The sequence below is a fragment of the Coloeus monedula genome (assembly GCF_965178545.1).
Source record: "Coloeus monedula genome assembly, chromosome: 15".
Classification (NCBI taxonomy): Eukaryota; Metazoa; Chordata; class Aves; order Passeriformes; family Corvidae; genus Coloeus; species Coloeus monedula.
The window spans coordinates 18,936,190-18,954,781 of NC_138795.1; the positions used below are offsets into that span (position 1 = coordinate 18,936,190).

The 18,592-nt window shown below is 43.1% G+C and overlaps 1 protein-coding gene across 4 annotated transcripts in view; it reads right to left on the reverse strand.

The window, feature by feature from the left end:
• KCNIP1 (potassium voltage-gated channel interacting protein 1) overlaps positions 1-18,592 on the reverse strand; it is a gene marked incomplete at both ends in the record, with an annotated part of 196,185 nt that overhangs the window by 22,485 nt on the left and 155,108 nt on the right. The window contains one exon of one of the 4 annotated variants that reach the window (XM_082291131.1): positions 293-325. The exons of the other annotated variants lie outside the window; for them this stretch is intronic. Within the exon in view, the coding sequence (XP_082147257.1) occupies positions 293-325 (33 nt within the window). The remainder of the gene's footprint in view (positions 1-292; positions 326-18,592) is intronic. 4 annotated transcript variants of the gene reach the window in all.

Here is an 18,592-nt window from a genome sequence, read left to right on the forward strand (position 1 = left end):
CATACTGATACCATCTCAAAACTTCAGCTAAACTGGGAAGCACTTGACTCAGCCCTTCATGTGATAAAACCCTGCACACAGGAGGACTTGGAAGTCGAGTCAAAAGCGGGGGCTTCCTTCCTGGGAGGGGGACTGGGCTGCTGCAGCTGACCCAGAACTGGGGCATTTTCTTTCTATTTCCTTCAATTTCTATGGGAATAAACTCAGCTGGGGGAAAGCTGTTTCCTAGGTTAAGAAACCTTTTACTACGAAGAAATTACAACTGATAAAGTCAAACTGGTTGAAATTTTACCTCTCTGATACATGCAAAACCATTGGGCAGGGTCTAGGAAAAAGGAGGAAAAAAATTTAACAAAAAGGAAGTGACAACCACTCAAAGCTAATTTTAAGGTGCCATTGGATGTGTTCTGCGAGTGCCACAGAGTATCCTTTCCCAGTGATCGTAGGATTGTTTCCAAGTGTATTTTCCATTCTTTTCCCCTGAACTGCCTCTTTCCCTTACCCCAAGGGGCAGGAAGGGAAGTCAGAGCTTGCTGTCCCCTGCATGACCATGAAGCTCAGGGCAGCGTGTGAAGGGAAGCATGCACCCAACCATGCACCCATGCCTGCAGCGAGACAGCAATGCAGCAGTCATCCTGCAGCAGCCTGGGGAAAGGGTGAGGAGAACTTTGCATGCAAAATCTATTGAGGGCAGCAAGAGGGGCCCACAGCCTTGTGCTCCACGGTCTGGGTCTCTACAGCAGTAGGAATAAAACAGTGATTAGTAAGGGTGAAGGAGTCTCAGGTGGTCTGGAAGGCTCTAACTGGTGCTCTTTGCAGTCACGTCACTTGCAACATCGTCACATCCTCTGGGAGAAAATGTCATCAGAAAATTAGGTTAAAAGTAAAAGAAAAATAACAAGGAATAATTATAAAGATATGAATATGTCTTCTCATGGCACCAGTTTCTTTTTACTGCAGAACTTGGCACACAGAATGATCTGCAATAACCTGCAAAAGGCACCAGAGCTTTGGTCAGAATGTGGCTCCCCAGCCTGACCTCCAGCCCGGGCAGCTCCTGCCCTCAATCCAAATCCAGCTGGCCTCTGTTCCCTTCATTTCCAAGCAGTCTGTGCCTCCAGCTGCCCAAACTTTCCAAAAGCTCTCCCACCTCACCATGGGCTCCGCAGTGTCTTGCCTGGGGCTGCTGCCCAGGGAGCCCCCTGAGCTCAGCACAGCACACCTTGGCCCTGGGAGCTCCCAACAGGCTCTGGGATCAAGTGGGCCATGGATTCAATCTTACAGACAGAGCAGTCCACACCAGGAGACTCATGGAAAGCATATAAAAACAATTAGTAAAATTAATGAACTCCACTCTATCACATACAGGATAATCACATGACTTTTTAAACTTGATCCACCAAGACAGGTTTGTAATAAACAAAGAGAATGAGCAGGTTGCTTAAAGAGGCCCTGAATCTTGGCTGAAGACAAAGTTGTTGAGACATTAGCCAAGGAATCACCTGCTTTGCTGGGTAACCTGAGGACTGGAAAAAAATAATCTCCCATTTCAAGTCTAATTAGGATAGTTCTAAATTTGCATGTTAACACTAGCTGCAAACTAATTTCCATTGATGGGAACAAAGAAATGTAAATGCAGTCGTTAGAGAAAGCATAGCAGCAGTGGCCTGATTTAGTAAGGGTGATAAGAAAAAGCAATAGAGTATATGGAGAGGGCCCACTGGAAATACTGGGCTTGCAAAGATGAAGATGCAGCAGAAATTATTTTGGATAGCAGGAAGACTACATGTGCTGCAAAAAAAAAAAAACCAAACAAAAAAACAAACAAACAAAAAAAAACCACAAAAAAAAAAGGCAAAAAAGTATCTAAATTTCTGCAAAGGGTAACCTTGTGGCTTATCAAAACTTTAAACTGTAGATAATATTTTTGGTGTAGAAATAATATTCTCTTCTCCTCTCTGTAGAGATAGGGAAAAAAACCCTTAAAAAAAGAGAAACAGAAAAAAGCTTCTTGTAACAATGTATTTTTCTTCACTGTATGAAAGACTTCACGGAGTCAGCTTTCAAGAGTTCAATATAAAATTAATTCCCTTCCAGATTATTAAAATTATGGCTATGTGTTTTTGCTTTACAGCCTATACTTTTTATTTAACACTGAATTCTTCTTGTTTGAAAAATGTCACTTTTCAATTAAAAAAACAAACAGAAAAGGTCTTCATCATCATCTCAAATTCATATGCTTATGTCTACTTAGCATACTGAATAGCACAGAAAGAAGAAGTTACAATTCCTTATCACCACTTATAAAACCTCTTTCCAAAACACGAAGAAACTGTTACTGAGGACTTGAATTATTTGTCAAACACAAACCTCACAGGTACCAAAATAAGATACAGGCAGCAGTGATGGAAAAAAGGAGAAAAGCCTGAATTTGCAGTCACATGATCCTACTTTGGCAGTGCATGCTAATAAAATGCTCACATTTCCCCTGCAACATCTGCATGGCAGCATTTTGTATTTGTGCCCATGCCTAGCCATCTGAAAGTTCAGAAACTTTCTGATCAACACTGGATTTCATTTCATTCCAGTTGTGCTGGTAGAAGACACCGCACAGCCTAGAACTATTGTTTGACTTTGTTCCTATGATCTGAGAAACTGGACACGGCCAATAGTATTTATTTCAAAGCTAACCCAATTCTGGTGTAGAGTAGATTTCTGGTAAAGGTAAAAAGAAGGTACTGTTTGTCTCACTTTCAGGAAACCAGTGCACTGGAGTGCTGTGGGGTGGGATGAAACATTTTTCTGGCTGGAGGTGTGCCTGCCTAGGTCTCTTTTTTTATCAAAAGGGTTTTCAAAATCAGAAAGGATCTGTTTTAGACTCTAAAGCAGACTGTTTGTTTAATTGAAAGAAATTTAAAGGACCTAATTAGAATAGATATAAAATGGCTTTGTGCTCAAATCCCTCACTAGTAAATATACAGAAGGATGGGTTCTTAGCTCTAGGATTGCCTTCAGCCAGCTGCAGTCTCTTCTCAGCTCCAGGAGCCCCAACACAACCCCTCTGCCCTCAGGGAGAAATATATTTATTACATAAACATTATAGAGCTGTTGGAAATTATAGAACTTCTAACATTTTTAAACTAACTTTAGTCAGGGGTTTTGTTCGTCTTCACCCAGGGGGAACGGAATGGAAGCTTCTTTTCAAAAAACTCTGTTCCCTGGGCAAGGTCTGATGAGCTTAACATGTCGATGGACTGGGAGCTGCCAGGGGATGCACAAGAGATAAGCGATCATTAAGGAACTTCAATGCCTGAAAGTCCTTCCTGGTGTGTCAGAGACACCTTGTCTGGGAAAAGATTGTAAGAGAATGAAGAATGAGGACCTGATTAACAACGAAGATGAAGGGATCAATAACCAATAGGAAACCAAATACTGAGATTGTGTAACTTGGGACCGAAGAACATTGAACCAATTAATTGATCTGGTTTTGTCTGTATAAGTATGTGGAAAATCTAGTAAAAAGTACCATTTGGTAACACACCAATTCCCAGCTGAAAAAAAAATTAAAACTGAAAAATATTTACATTCTAACTTTTTATATAGTTGAATAATTTTGCATGGTTTGTTAAATAAATGTATTTTCTGCAATGCACAGGTTTTACAGGCCATGGAACCCAGCAGCCCTTTCCATTTTACTCGGTTAACATGAAATTGTGCATTTTTTCAGCAGCAATTCTTCAATTCAGCTTCACTGTCTCTGAACAAAAGAGAGCTCAGGCTGACATACAGCCCCCCCACCCTGCCCCAAGAGCGATTCTGTTTTTTTGGGGGGTTACAGGCAGTCTCCCCCAAGCATATAAGATCTTAATTTAAGAGATGGGGAGTAGGTCTAACGAGTGAACAGATGCTCATTGCCATGGCAAAACCCGGGAACATCTCCACGAGCACCTGTTCTGGCAGGTGGCCAGGCTGGGGTGTGCCCAGGGGCACAGACACCCATGCAGAGCAGCCCACAGACACTTGGAACAAGTGTTCAATGCTGCAAATCATCCCCGTGCTCAACCCCAGGAGCTCAGGTTTGGGCTGGAGTTCAGACAAAGGCACTGCCTGGTGCTGAGTCCAAACTACCACCAGCAGCTTGTGTGCTTTTGTGTATTGTGCTGATCTCCAGAAATTTTAGCAATTCCAACAGCAGTCCAGGCTTTGCTTCATACCATTTTTCCCCAAACTCCAGTAACGAATTTTGCAGAAGAAGAAATCCTCTACTCTGTCTCAAACACAAGTCTATATCCATGAAGGCCCTCAAAAAGCCTGTCTAAACAGTCAATCCAAGGATAAACACCCAAAATCAGACCTTTGCAAAAACCAAGTTGCACACGGTGCATTTAATAGTTATGGCTACAATTAAATTGCAGGATTGCAATAGGACGCAATACAAAACTTGTTTCCAACACATCCCAAAAAAATGGGACCCAAAACCCAACTCTGTTCCTTCTCAAATGCCAGCAGCAGCAAACCTCAAGCCCAGCAAAAAAAAAAAAAAAAAATCCTGCTAGCATAATAATGGCCTCCGAGTAGAATTCAAAATCAGTCATTTCCCTTTAGGGGACTCAAAAACCCAAACATTATAAAACACCGTTCCCCTGAGAGGGGACTTTTGCAGAACTTGCAGTATTTTGCCGGAAACACAAAATATTTTATGCAAATCAGTTCTTACATCCTTAGCTGGACTTGGACTGGTGAGCCCAGGTATTCACAAAGAGGAATGTCTAACACAAACTGCAACACATGCACAGAGCTTTCTTGCCTGGCAGCACGGACAGCTCCTTTCAGCCTCCCAGACAGGAGCAGAAACAGCATCCACAGTTATTTGCTCCCAGTAAGGTGTTACAGCAAGAGTCCCATTCACAGCGTTCCACTCCTTATGAATCTGCTGTGGAAATGAATTACACCTCTGCAGCTCGCCAGCTGAAAAGCCTCTACAGTAAAATGGGAATAATAATGCTTATACCTCCAGATACACTTCCCCAGTGGTTCATGCAAGTTCCCTCAATTTCAGTAGCTGTCAGTTACCCATGGGCCTGGCTTTGGTTCTGTTCTGCCACATAACACAAAGCCCCACTCAAGCCACAGCAAAGACTCTCAAAATGTGCATTTTTTCTAGGTTGATATCTATGCAGTGCTTAAAGTACAGTATTTGTGTCTAAACCACTCTCCATACTTCAATCAGCAATCCAAGGAGTGCAGAAAAGAGTAACAGAGTGATGAAGCTGAAAGGTGACCAGCAGGAAGAATGGATAGCAAGTGTGCACTTGATTAAATAAACATCAAAAACTGACTTATCATTTACCAGCATGCTGGTAGAAATGAAGAACAGAAAATGGAAAAATGTTCATGCAAATTCTACTTCCTGAAAAATTATCATCTAGCCAACTACAATGAAATGTCCCTTTCCTCCAGCAGTCTAACAGCCAGAGACGTGAGAGGCAGCAGCAGGGCAGCCCCAGCCTCCGGCAAGGGGCACAGAGCTCACACCCTGACACAGCACGCTTGCAGAGGACCCATTTCTTATTAATGGGTAACGAGGCCCAAAGAAAATCCCTACCTACTACTCACAGCATAAATCTAACAGTTTAAGCATATTATGATACTTTTACTAGACTAAAGTTTAGGTCAGGAGTTACTGCTGGGGAAAAAAAATTAAGTTGTGGTACATGAGAGAGCACACAAAGGATATGGAGGCAGCAAACTCTTCAAAAGAGCTGGCCCAAGCCACTAGCCTTAAACTGGTTTCCCCAGGCAAGATTACGATTCCAAAGCAGCAAGGGAGATGAAAAACCATGAGAATGTCAAGCCATTGGACATGCTTTTTAAGAAGAAATATCAGAAACACTTCAGAGGGCACTTAATGAAATAGTGGTAAGAGACTTCTGAATTATGAATTAGATACGTGAACTTACTTTTTTTCCTTTTATGGAATAGGTAATTTATCAAAAAACCTCTGATGAGCCAAGACAATGTATTACAAATGGACTTATTCTCTCTGTGAATTATTGCTGTCAATGTTTTTTTTCCTCATTGAAAACCAAATCAGACACTTCAAGTCCTTGATTTACAACTGCACCCATTTCCATTTAGACTGGTTTGCTCTAGCTTTGAGTTAGGAAACAGGTTTTGGAAGAACAATAATCAATGAATATATAATGGGGTGAAATCAAGCAATCAGAAATAGTAATTAGTTCAGTGCCTAATTCAAGGGCATTTTATCCCCGAGTTATTATGGGAAATAAAGAACTGTATAATTGTACATTCAGGAAGGTTTCAACTACAGCGTAAAAACTAAGGGCTTTTTCCCTGCTCAGAGGCACCTTTTTGAACAGGTGGGGTTACACACACTTGGCACTGGCTGCAGACTTGACAGGAGAATTTATAAGACATTTGGAAAAAGAAGGTGACGGCGCAGGGACAAACAAGTTAAACCACACAAACCCCTTGTAAGGGCACTCTCAGTCACGTACAGTGCTTAAGGGTGTGACTGCAGTGGATCACAAAGCTGTAGCCTCCCCTGAGATTTTATTCTGGATTGGGACTTTTCAGCTGGAGACAGAGAACCTGTGCCTCTGAGCGTGTGCATTCCCTTCCCCTGGAGGGTCTGGCTGTGCCCTCCCCAGGGCAGCCTGAGCAGGGGTGGGGAGGGGGAGCACTAAATGCAGATCTCTGAAGATGCAGGAGCAGCCCCAGGCGAGGACAGCCAGAGCACTCGCTCCATCCCCAGCCCAGGGCCGGGTGCTGCTGTGGGCTGGCTCTTCCCAGGCCGTGCCCCACAGTGGGGGCTGCAGACCCTGTGCCTGAGCCACCCCTGGAGGCATGAGCCCCCAACAGGGCACTGAAGCCCTCTGGAATTCAGACTGGTTTGTGGGAGATGTCACTGTCCCAAAGCTGACATTCCAGATTGGGAAAATAAATAAACACATTATTTTCCACAAAATGAAAGTTTAGACTGTGATTTCGAAAACATAATGTGGGAAAATGTTTCAAATTTTATACCTCACAAATGTTCACATGACTGTGATACAGCCAGAAGCCATCTTCCCCCTGCACCATGTCTGTGGTCAGCTTGTCACAGTCTACTGACAGCACAGAAAGCAGCTCTTTGCACCTTTTTCTCTCTTAACTTACCCAGTTCCATAAAATTTTACTTCTTCACTGGGGAGCTATACAGCAAATGAGCAGAGCTGTAATACATCTATGCTCATAACCTACACTCAAATTCTGCACAACAGCAATTTCATGCTAAGGATCTTTAAAAAACAATTAGCTGTTTTTTCTACTTTGACCTTAAATGCCAATTTCTTATGATCAGTTGCTTGGTTGGGTTTTTTTTAAATGAAGCTTTGGTTAGGGTTTTAAAAACAGAAATATTTATTTTCCCAAGCTGAAAACATGTGTGTGTTTGCTCCCACTTCCTGTTCAGAAACAGCAGTGTGTAAAACAGAACTTGCCACAGAAATATAAAGCAACACCAGCATCCCCAGTGATGCCTTTTCCTGGTCTTAAAATCAAGAGTCAAACACAGTTAGAAGGGCAAAAGGGATTTTACCTTGGTATTTATTTTAAGGATCCTTAGGTGCACACGTCCAGGTCAAATGCACTGAAATGCACTCCGCAATGCTCACCCCAAAAGATCTGGTATAACATTATAGGTGTTACTAATTAGCAGATCTATCAAAGATTCCCCAAGGAGAGGCTTGAATGAGCCCCCCTCCCCAAGGAACCTTTCCCTGGATGGTTCTATCTTTACAGAATGTGTTCTGGAGAGGACCTTGGGGTCTGGGGCACACTGATCCCTAGCTAGGAAGCTTCTAAAATGTTCAATCTCTCAGCTCGACAAACAAGTCCAAGAATGTAGGCAAAAAAGCACTAAGAATACAGAAGTTGCAAAAAGGTATAAAAGGGTATAAAAGAAAAGGCAAAAAAAAAAAAAAATCATCATGGCATCAGCAGCAGGAGTGAATGTGAGAGCAATTTTCCTCTTATAACAGGTGGACCACTGCATTATGGCAATTCACCTGTGCCAAGCCTAGAAAAAGAACAAATTGGTTTGGTCCAGGCAGAACTGAGGAGAGAAACACCACTATTAAATGAGCACTCTGCAGATCCCGTTCAAATGAGCCAGTACCTCCCAGAAGATCACTTCTTCCCACTTCACAGAACTGCTGTTCAAGTTGAACAGATTGCTCCAAAATGTGAAGCATAATTAAGCAGAACACAAGTACCAATTAAGCTCTATTTGCACAGAAGAAACTGCTCAAAAAGTATTGTTCCAGTACAGATCCAGATGTTTCAGCAAGAGGAAATGTCCTGAAACGCGTGTGGTGCTGTGAGCAAGCTCTCTGCTGACACACAGTGCCCTCTCCGGCGGGGTGCGGACAGCGCCAGGCTGGGGACAGCTCAGGGCCACAGGCTGTGCTCTGTGGATGTGCCTGTACGGGCAGCACCCTCACCTCAGGCATTTAAATGGATCCTAATAGCGGGCAACCGATAGTGCCTGGATATCTCCTCTATAAAAACATTCATGTCCCTGGCTTTGGTTTGCCAGGCAGTGGAACCAGAAGGGAGGCTTCAGGACACTAAGATAAAGGGACAAATGAACCATCCTTCTGCCACCGATGTTTCTTTAAATACAGACTGCATACTTCTTCCTGACTCAGATAAAGCTGCTTTGGTACCTATGTACTCACTCAGATTCTTCTCCCACATTTTGACTCAGGGAGCTATAAATTGGGTACTGGTTTTTACACATGCACACTGCTGCCCAGGGTGAGGGCATTCGCTCACTGAAACTTTTCATCCACATAAATGTCAGCTCCTGATGGCAATTAAAAAAATTAGAAAACCCTATCCAATACACTACATTCTGTGGAGTTAGTAAGAATCCGGTGTGAAAGCAGCAAGTTGTTTCGAGATTCCCAACAGATTTATGCCTTACAAGGAATTCTTTTGCCTTTTCCCCAGGGCCCTGTCTGGCTTGTGGTGATGCTCCCAAGAACAGCTGCTTCAGCCAACTGCCTTGGCCACTAATCCTTCCCCATCCTTCACCCCTCAGCTTCCCCTGGTGTCCTGGTCCTGCCTAGGACAGGGTTAACTTTTGCAGTAGCCAGGAGGGGCATGCCTGGTCCCTGAGGTTGTTCCTCAGGAAGGGCCAAAGGTTCCTGGTGATGAGCGGTTGGTGTGAACTGTTCCCCTGTCCTGTACACTCTGCTATCAGCATTACTGTTGTTACTGTTCGTTCTCTTATTTCTCTGCTGTTTCTAGTGAATTGTGCTTATCTCAACCCATGATCTTTGCCTTTCTGTATTTCCAATTCTCCTTTCCATCCCACTGAAGGGGTAGGGGTGAATGAGTGGCACATGGTCTGGGGTGTTTCAGTGGTGGCACTAAATTGGGGAATACCATTCCTTACCTATGACACCTGGGCTTCTACCTCCAAAGAGCAGTGCGAGAGCCCTCCAGGCTGGGCGCAGGCTGTTTCTTGGTTGAATCAACTCTGAGCCACTCTCCAAAGAGGCAGCAATCCAGAGCAGCATCCTACACCCACAGGAACAGCACAAGGGAGGACCACACAGTCCACAACCTACAACTAACAGCTTAGTATCTTTTTTGTATTGTGGTGACCAAAACTGCCAACAAGATTCAAGGTGAGGCTGCACCTGTATGTCCCACCAAGGAGCACAAAAATTGAGGGGGCCACACACACACAAAAAAAACCCAGACACATCGGTATAAAGCAATAAGGAACTCCACAAATAAGAGCTAAGCCCTACGGCCATAGATCCCACTGCTGGTCAACATACCAAATATTCTAGCACCACGTACCAGAGCAGGTACTCTGCTGGGTTTTGGGTGAAACTGAGACCTCCTTGGACTCCCATGCAAGGGCCAAACCACCAGCAGCTCCAGCCAGGCAACAAAGCAAACAGGCAGGAAGCTGAAAGCCCAGCAGACAAGACAGGAGAGTTTCAGGGAACAGACAATAGCTTAACAATTTCCTAAACTTGGCCCAGATAGTGGTGCTGGGAACATTACAATTTTGTTCCTGCGGCAAAAAGTTATTTGGCACAAAACTTCCTTCCATTTTCCTGTGTCTTTATTCTGATTCTCCTGGAAGGCCAATAGGGACAACCACTGTAAGACACTCTACTAGGATGTAAGTATGGCTTCATGATCAGCTGCCATGAAGCCAAAATAAATAACGATTTAAAATTTTACCATGCTCAGGTTGAAAGACTTAGATTTCCACTAATCTGCCCAAGGAACCTTCTGCTTCTGAAACATACAAATTCTCTGACTGGGAGAGGAAGGCCATAAGGTTTGGATCTTCCCAGGCTGGGGTCTGGCTTTGATCAGTCCCCTAAAAGCACTGGCAGATTCAGAGGTCTGGTCTGTTTTCGAAATACCACCAACAGAGAGTGGTTTGAGACTAATAAACATCAGTGCTTGTAAACACTGGAGCTGTTCTGGCTGACAATATCTGAGGACTTCTGCAGGCAGAAAACAAATACACAATTAGGAACATGACCAATGCCAGAATGCAGCTTATTAAATTCTCATGCTGACTCTGATTACTTTCATTTAGCAGTACAGATGTTAAAGCAGGATGAGGAGATAGAATGCCCACGAGTACTGGGAAATGGCTGTCATTTGAGCAAGATTTGGAAAAGAGTCATTAGAGCAAATGTTGCTCACATGTGCACTTATCGCTCTCACCAGTCAGTTGATTTTAAAGATGCCATGAAAACATTTTAATGTATTAGATTCCATAGTTCTGATTCTTCCATTCTGTTTTAAGGAAGTCATGTAGCAACTCTAATGTAGTCCATAGGAGGAAATCTGCCCAAGAGCAAGAGGCACAAGGAACAGGTTTAGATGAACAAGCCATCATGGGCAAGCTCATCCCAGAGCTGAACCTTGCACAGATGAGCCCTTTGGCGCTGGGCTCTGACATCAGGGTGCCACAGGACCACCAAAGGGAAAAGGCAACCAAGACCCACAACCTGTGATGGGAACTTCTGGTTTAGGATCAACCTAGGGAAGCCTGACCAGTCTGCAGATGCACACTCCTATTTATTTTGGGGAAGAAGAAATACTTAGCTTTAAATATTTTAAACGGGGTGTGTGAAGAATAAAGAAGAAAAATTTCCCTTTCAGAATGCTTCAGATTTCAACTTGCAATTTCAAGACCCCTTTTAATCATCTACATGAAATTTAATTAAGTTTTGGCCTAATCCCAGAATAATAGGACAATAGAGAGCTAGAGCATTGTACATGCAAACATACACAAAGGGAGTCTCTGCTGCTGCAGTCTGTGAGCTGCCAGCCCTGCTCTGGCACTTGGGAGCCCACGCTCCTGTCCTGGGGCAGCCGGACCAGCCCTGCGGGGTGGGCACAGGGCACCACTGCCCCTCTGGCCTCAGGGACAGGTCTGGCAGCTTTACCTTCACTACTCGGTCTGTTTGTGCCTAAAGCCCCAGCGCTGCCACAGCAGCAGCCCCTGGCACGTGGTGCTGTGACAGACCCAGCACTGCGGCACTGCCACAGCCCCGTCACCCGGCTGCTGCAGGGAGCCACGGACTGCCACAGCACTGCTGTCAGGAAATGCAGTGCACATAAAATGGACAAATTAAATGTTTACTCTTTCAACTGTGTGAAACCTCCTTTTAAGAGAGAAAGAATTAAATTAGGACTTAATTAAGATACATTAAGATTAATTAGGACTTAATTAAGATATATTTGGATATGCATCCTCAATTCAAGGTTCCCATGTGTGGGTTTAAGAATCACAGAAGAGGGCTTAAAGCGATGTTACTCATGTTCCATTTATATTGACTATTTATATAGCTATCCCTTTCCAATTATGAGCATCTCTAACTCAATTTCTTCAAGAAAAGCAGCCTTACCCTGAAATTCTTGAGGATCCTCTTCAGTCAAAAAAAAATCTCTCCCCCCTACAACCATAAATTTATTAAGACAAATGAAATTATTCCAGATTTCAAAACATGACACTTTCAAATAGCTTTCTTGTGGTTCTTGTATGTTTCCAAAAACAAGGAGACAACCATGAAAACACAGGTAAGTCTGTATCTAGATGAGTGATGTTTCACATCAGTGAGAATGGCTTCAGCATCAATGGGAGAAGCTGGAGCACAACTCTCATTTTAAGACTTACTTAAAACAGCATGTCCACGGTACTTTGGCAAATCAGTGAAGAAGATGAGCAATTTTTAACATCTCACCAGAGCACAGCCATCTCAGAGACCGCCCTGGGGTCGGTGGAAGGATGTGTGTTCAAAACCCTGATGGGCTCTTCCGAGAGTTCACACAAACAGCTTCAGGCCACACACTTCTCATTCCTTCCACCTCAGTGCCCCCTTCCCTTCCCTCCCTCCTCCTGCAGGGAAAGGAAAACCTCCTGCCATGTCTGGACATGTTGCTTTGGGGCTGTTTTCCTGCTCTCAGGGCACTGAGGCTGACACTGCTCACAGGAGCTCACTGCAGGAACAGAAACCACATCTGACTGCTCCTAACCGGCCATATGAAAAATTACTAAACACATCTGTCTGCAATATTTCAAACACCTTTTGTGTAATGATGATCTAAGTTATCTTTAATGGCACAAGCCAAAAAACTGGTTTTTTAACCTGGCCATGTCTCTTTAAAGTGAATGCTGTTTCCACACTATTTAACTTCTATAATTTAAACATGTATGGCAAGGGGAAAAAAACACCACACTTATTTTCCTTTCTGCTGCAATAAGAAACCACATTTATTTCATATAAAATTTACCACCATTATTTATTAGCAGGCAGAAAGCTTCTGGGTATAATAAAAATCTGGTACATAAAGCTGCAGCATGCCTGAGGAGAGGGGGAATTAACTGTAATAAAACTTGTTTAAAGAGCCTCATAGTATCACTTTAGAAATACTAAAAAGAAGGGGCGAGAAACAAGAAGATTTTTTCTTTTTGGTAAATCACAAAATATTTTCTGTTCTTTCTGCTAAATTCTCATATGAAAACAAAAGACAAGTTTTCCTCTTATGGTTACATTTAAGAGTATACATGGAAGGAATCTTATCTTTTCCACACTTGCTAATATTTTACCTCTTGACAGACAGCAATTATGTCTGATGATGATTTCTTCCTGAGTGTCAGATTATTACATTCCTATTTTAGAGAGTTTTCATGGTCATCACACACAGAAGGGGTCAGCTCTTTAAGCACAACTAACCTCATGGTTACATGCTGAGCCCAGCTTGCACAGCTTCAGTCAGGAAAATAATTCCAGTAACATCTAGAAACGCACTTGTAACGCAGTGGCAGGACTGAAGAGGCAAAACACACAGAGAACTTGGGGAGATGTTCAGTACTTGTGTACTCCAGACACAAGGATATCACATGGGGGATAGCAGGATAGCACATGGGGGCATCACTCTCGCCCAGCTGAGCAGGGCAGGCAGGGATGCCAATTCCTTTAGTAAGGTATTATCCTTACTGTGTCCATTTTCTATTAAATATTGGCTGTATTTACTTTTTGTGGGTGCTCTGGTCATCTGAACTTTAGCATTTAGGAAATAGCTTTGGTGCAAGCAATATATATGTATTACTCCATGCAACAGCTGCATAATTATACAATGTTTCAAAAAGATTTACAGCACTCAGATTCAATCACACTATAAAGGAAGAACTTCTCCACTCGATTCTAAACAATTATTTGTGTCCCATGCTGAACTGATGGTGAATGGTGGCTGTCTGTCAGTCAGACAGGCTCTGCAGGCAGGTTTTACTTTCACAGCCTGTACTGGGGTGTGCCCAGCCTGCCAGGGCCCTGATGGAGCAGGGAAACCTTGGCACTATATTAGTCTTCTTGACCTTTTACCATTTAAAATTCAGGTCCCAGTGTATTTACAAAAGCCAAAATACACTATTACTAGCAGATACAACTCAGACTCGACCTTGCTGGTTTCCTGTTTGGCCGCTCAGCAGCCAGGTAGAGCTCTGCAGCACTGAACCTGCCTCCAGGTTCACTGCCTAAGAGTGAATGAAAAGCTGCTGAACTTCACCCCAAAATAAATCTGCAGAGCTGAGTTATAAATTAATAACTAAAACTCACTAGACAGGCTCACCATGTTTTAATATTTTTATTCCTGAAGTAATCTTTCTCCTTCGCTCTTTCCCTGTGGAAAACTGCTCTGGTTCACAATAGATGAGTTTCAGCAACATTCTAAGTTGATGAAGGTGGTAGTAAAGTGCTCAAATACAGGTGAACTTGAAAAAAATTCAGAGAAATCACTGCATTGTGATGGATCTTAGCACATGATGCTGCAACACAACACAATGAGTACATGGCAAGCAGGACTGCATTTAGATTATTGTTGCAAATTACATCTATTAATCACCATGACCAATCTGGAACCTAACATTCTCCAAGACAATCTGCATTTAATTTCCTAATTCTTTATTGTAATTAAGAGCAGATATCTGTATTTCGTTCACCATACAGCCCAGATGTGACTGCTGACACAGACAGAGTCCAAACCTCTCACACAGCACTGGCATGACCTGTTAGACATTTTGCCAAAAGCAAGATACTGGATAGGTCCCTAGGAGAGAAGAAAACATTACCCATAGCTGTTTTGGTTAGAATTTTTTCCTCAAATCTAAAAGGATGAAACAAAATAGGATGAAGAGATTTCATTAGAAGTGCAAAGAACAACTGCAAACCATACAGATGGAAGTATCACGGGAGAGCTTTTCCTTTAGCTTCCTCTGTCTGGCTTCCCACAGCCTTGATTAAACTAAGCCACATCCTTCCTACAAAAAAATCATAAAAAACAAATAGGCTTCATGCTAAACAACTTCATTAAATGGCATTCGAAAAGATATATTCATGCCTTAGTCAGCCACTAGCATGTTCTCTGAACTTGCACAGCTCCTGCCAGGACAGCGGCACTGGGCCCCACGTCCCTTTGTGCTCTGAGCCCTGTGACCTTCACCACAGCTGGAGCAAAGGCACAGGACCTGCACCACTACTGACACCCTGCACCAGGCTCACTGTGTGGTTTTTGTTCTGCTGCTCTCCATCAGGAGATTCTGACCCAGTAACCAATGAGCAGGTTTAGAGTAGTGAAAGCTGTAGAATTGGCCAAGCTGTATAACTTTGTCTAAACTTTACTACAGTGTCAGATGCAGCTTGGTTATGACCAGCACTGCCCCAGCTGATGCTCTCCAGCACCTCTCTCAACAGAAGGGAATTTATGAGGTGCAGAGAGAGCTCAAGGAGACAGGTACTCTTCTAAATAATGTAAACCAGAATGGAAGTCAGACTCCGCTAGAGCCAATGAAATGCAAAGCAAGTGTTAAAATAAGACCACATAATTTTACACTTATCCAGCAACACTGTGATTCCTGTAGTTGTCTGACAGGCAGAAGAGTGACAAGCTGCTATTCCAGCTCAGGAATCCTTCTCAGGGATGCAGCATTGCTCATGCTCTCACCATTTCTGGACCTGAATGGAGACAGCACATGGAATTTAAGAGGGATGAAGCCTCTGTGTGTACCCTGCATTTCAAAGGGGTTCTGTAGTCCACAAATGCAGAGCCTTGCACACAGAATCAATTTTCTATGCTATTAACTCTCATAACCTGCATGGAACCAATGTACAATTCTGCCTGAATCCCTTATCATCCAACAGCTCTTCCTTTCCGAAGCACATCAGAGAGAAGTCTTGCAAGGGAAGAAAATAAACAGTGAGAGAACAGAAAGCCAGACTCATCCAGCATACAGACTTTGGTCTGCACCAATCAATCTCAGACACTGTAACATCTATCAAGCAGCCTGACAGCTGGTTCAAGAGCATCGGGGAATCGCTAACCTCCACAGCCAACACTTCCACGGTTATAAATTAAGAGCACCTTTGACAGCTACAAGCTCTGTACAAGGACAAACTCAGCTTCAGTAATGCTGGCATTCACTTTAGAAAATACTATGCATGTATTTTTCATAACCCACATTAGCTTTTCCTTAAAACCAGCCCCTGCCTTGCAGGCACTGCAGGTCCCAAAGCTTGCACCCTTCTTCCCTCTGGCTGCCTGATGCCTTTACCCCTGCTGCAGTTGGATGGAACATGGATCCACATGGACGATGGCAGCACCCAGCACCACATCCTGGCACAGGCAGGTGTGCTTCTGACAGGTAGGGGCCACCCAGAGCCTGCAAGTTTGCAAGATGGATATGAGGCAGCACATTACAGTCTACAGTCTCCCTTGCAGCTCTAGAAAAATGGGTAAAGCACAAGCTCCTCCTTTTCAGAAATATGTTAGACCAGCTTATCATCTGTGCATTTTATCTTGGAAAAAAAGTGAAGCCAAACAAAAATCCTTGAAGTTAAACTGAGGACTTCCATCAAACTTTATACAATTCTATTAATTTTATTTTAAAGCAGTCTACAGAATATTAAGTGCTTCTAACAACCTTCTGCCCAGCAGATAAAGAGATGGATGTAGGGAGGGAGTCTGAAGGGATAGAGGCAAGAAGCAAGGGAAGAAACATATGCAGGTACAAAAGTCAGGTACTGCTGCATTTTTATATACACGGGGAATTAACAGAAACACTACAATCATGGAATATAGTGTGGGATATATTAGAAGTTTTGCTGTGGTAATATGGGTATATTCTTTTTGCATGTCTACCGTGTTCTTTTAAGAAAGGGACATTTAAAGTTGTGCTTAGTAAAATACCTAATCAAGATCATTATCTAGCTCTTCCAGCACTATTACAAAGGTTTGCACTTTTCAAACCATTAAGCTTCTAAGTCGGCTCAGCACCCAAGTTCTTCAAACACTGATGCATAAAGTGAAATAAGCAGTTCTACTTCACACACTAGTGCACTTTTTATCTTACGTTGTCGAAGAAGTCAGTCAGATGACACCCCCTACTTTCAAATTCCTTATAGAGCATTAGTATCTCACTGTAATCAACACAAACCAAGGGGTCTGAAGCAGCTGCTCCTGCCCTGCCATGTGCTGCCTGTGGGGAGGTGACACTGCGCCAAGAGCTTTGCATCATACAGAAAGAGGAGGGGAAGAAGGGAACAGTACCTCAGCCAGAATCTCCATAGGACAATCCTAAACATGAGGCTGTGTGGGATGTCTCCCATGATATTCTCATCCTGTTTTCATTCCTAGCTTCCCAGGACTGGTGATCACTGTGTTTTCCCTGCCTTTAGGGAACTGGGAAATCAAAGACAGGCCCTTCTATTTTCTCCGGTAAGGGAGAAACAGCTAAAGGAGAGGGAAGGATACAGGACCATGTAATTTTTTTCACCTTTCATTTCAGTTCTTGGGAAGTACTGGAACAACCAATGATGCATGCTAACAACAAGGGTCACTGAATGGCCAGAACTCCTGGAGAATATTTGACAGAGCGCATCCTTGTGTGGAGGAGAGAAACAGAGAATGCATTACATCTCCACCCCAGTAATACTTTTTGGCCCTCTCTCACATATCATTCACCTCTGGAAGCTGGGGAAAAGAACAGTCTATGAAAGTTGGATGGAAACTGACTTGACTGCTGGAAAGGATTGAGAAAAGGCCTGAAGATTCCTACTGATGGATTTCAGTAAAGACAATGCAAAGGGCTACAAGTTTGACAACAGAGCCAAGCACAGAGGTACAGCTGGAGATCTGTGCATGATCTTGGGTCAGGACCTGAACAAAAATGACCGGTCTCAAGAGGCTGCAAAGACAGCAAGGACTTGCCCAGAAGTATGCACAGGAATAGGCTCTGCCAGCCATGTGAATTAACAGTGCTCAGTGGGGTCAAGTCACAGCTTCAGCAAAGACGTGCATTAGCTACAAATACTACAATTAAAAGCAATAAAAATGATCAGAGGCTAACTTCAGAACAAACAAGACCAAAAGAATTAGAATGATTTACACCTGTAAAGAAGAATGTGAAAGAATGTAAGAGTGTTTAAAAGGCTTCTGCAAAGATAAAAAAAATCTGTTTTCCATGTCCTTTGGTGGACTGAAGACACAGTAATACCTGTAATGAGTTTGCTGTGCTGACACGGACAGGTACAACCCTGTTTTGAGACAGGATGGACTAGGAGACCTCTTCACCTTCCACACCTACTTCCCAATAATTTTATGAAACATTTACATACTTTTCCCATAAGAAATTGTTTCCCAAAACAACAGTTAAAAACTACAGCTATAGCTCTGACCAGGTGAGTGTAATGTCTCAAAACAGACTTTCATTTTTGTGCCTGGTCCAGTTATGGGGTGCTTGTGGGATACTGTAGCTACTGATGCTAACCCTTAATTTGGAAAGTAAATGCTTTTAAATAACAAATTGTTTTGTCTCGCCCAAGAAATTTGCTAGATAACAACCATTAAAATTTCAGCATCATTGAATATCCCTGAATTCACTTTTTACTGAATTGCTGCAAAACATTAACTGTTTTCTAAGCATTTCTTTGCATCAATTAGTACAGAAGAAGCTACTAGTCTCTAACTAGAGATCAGTACCACAGGT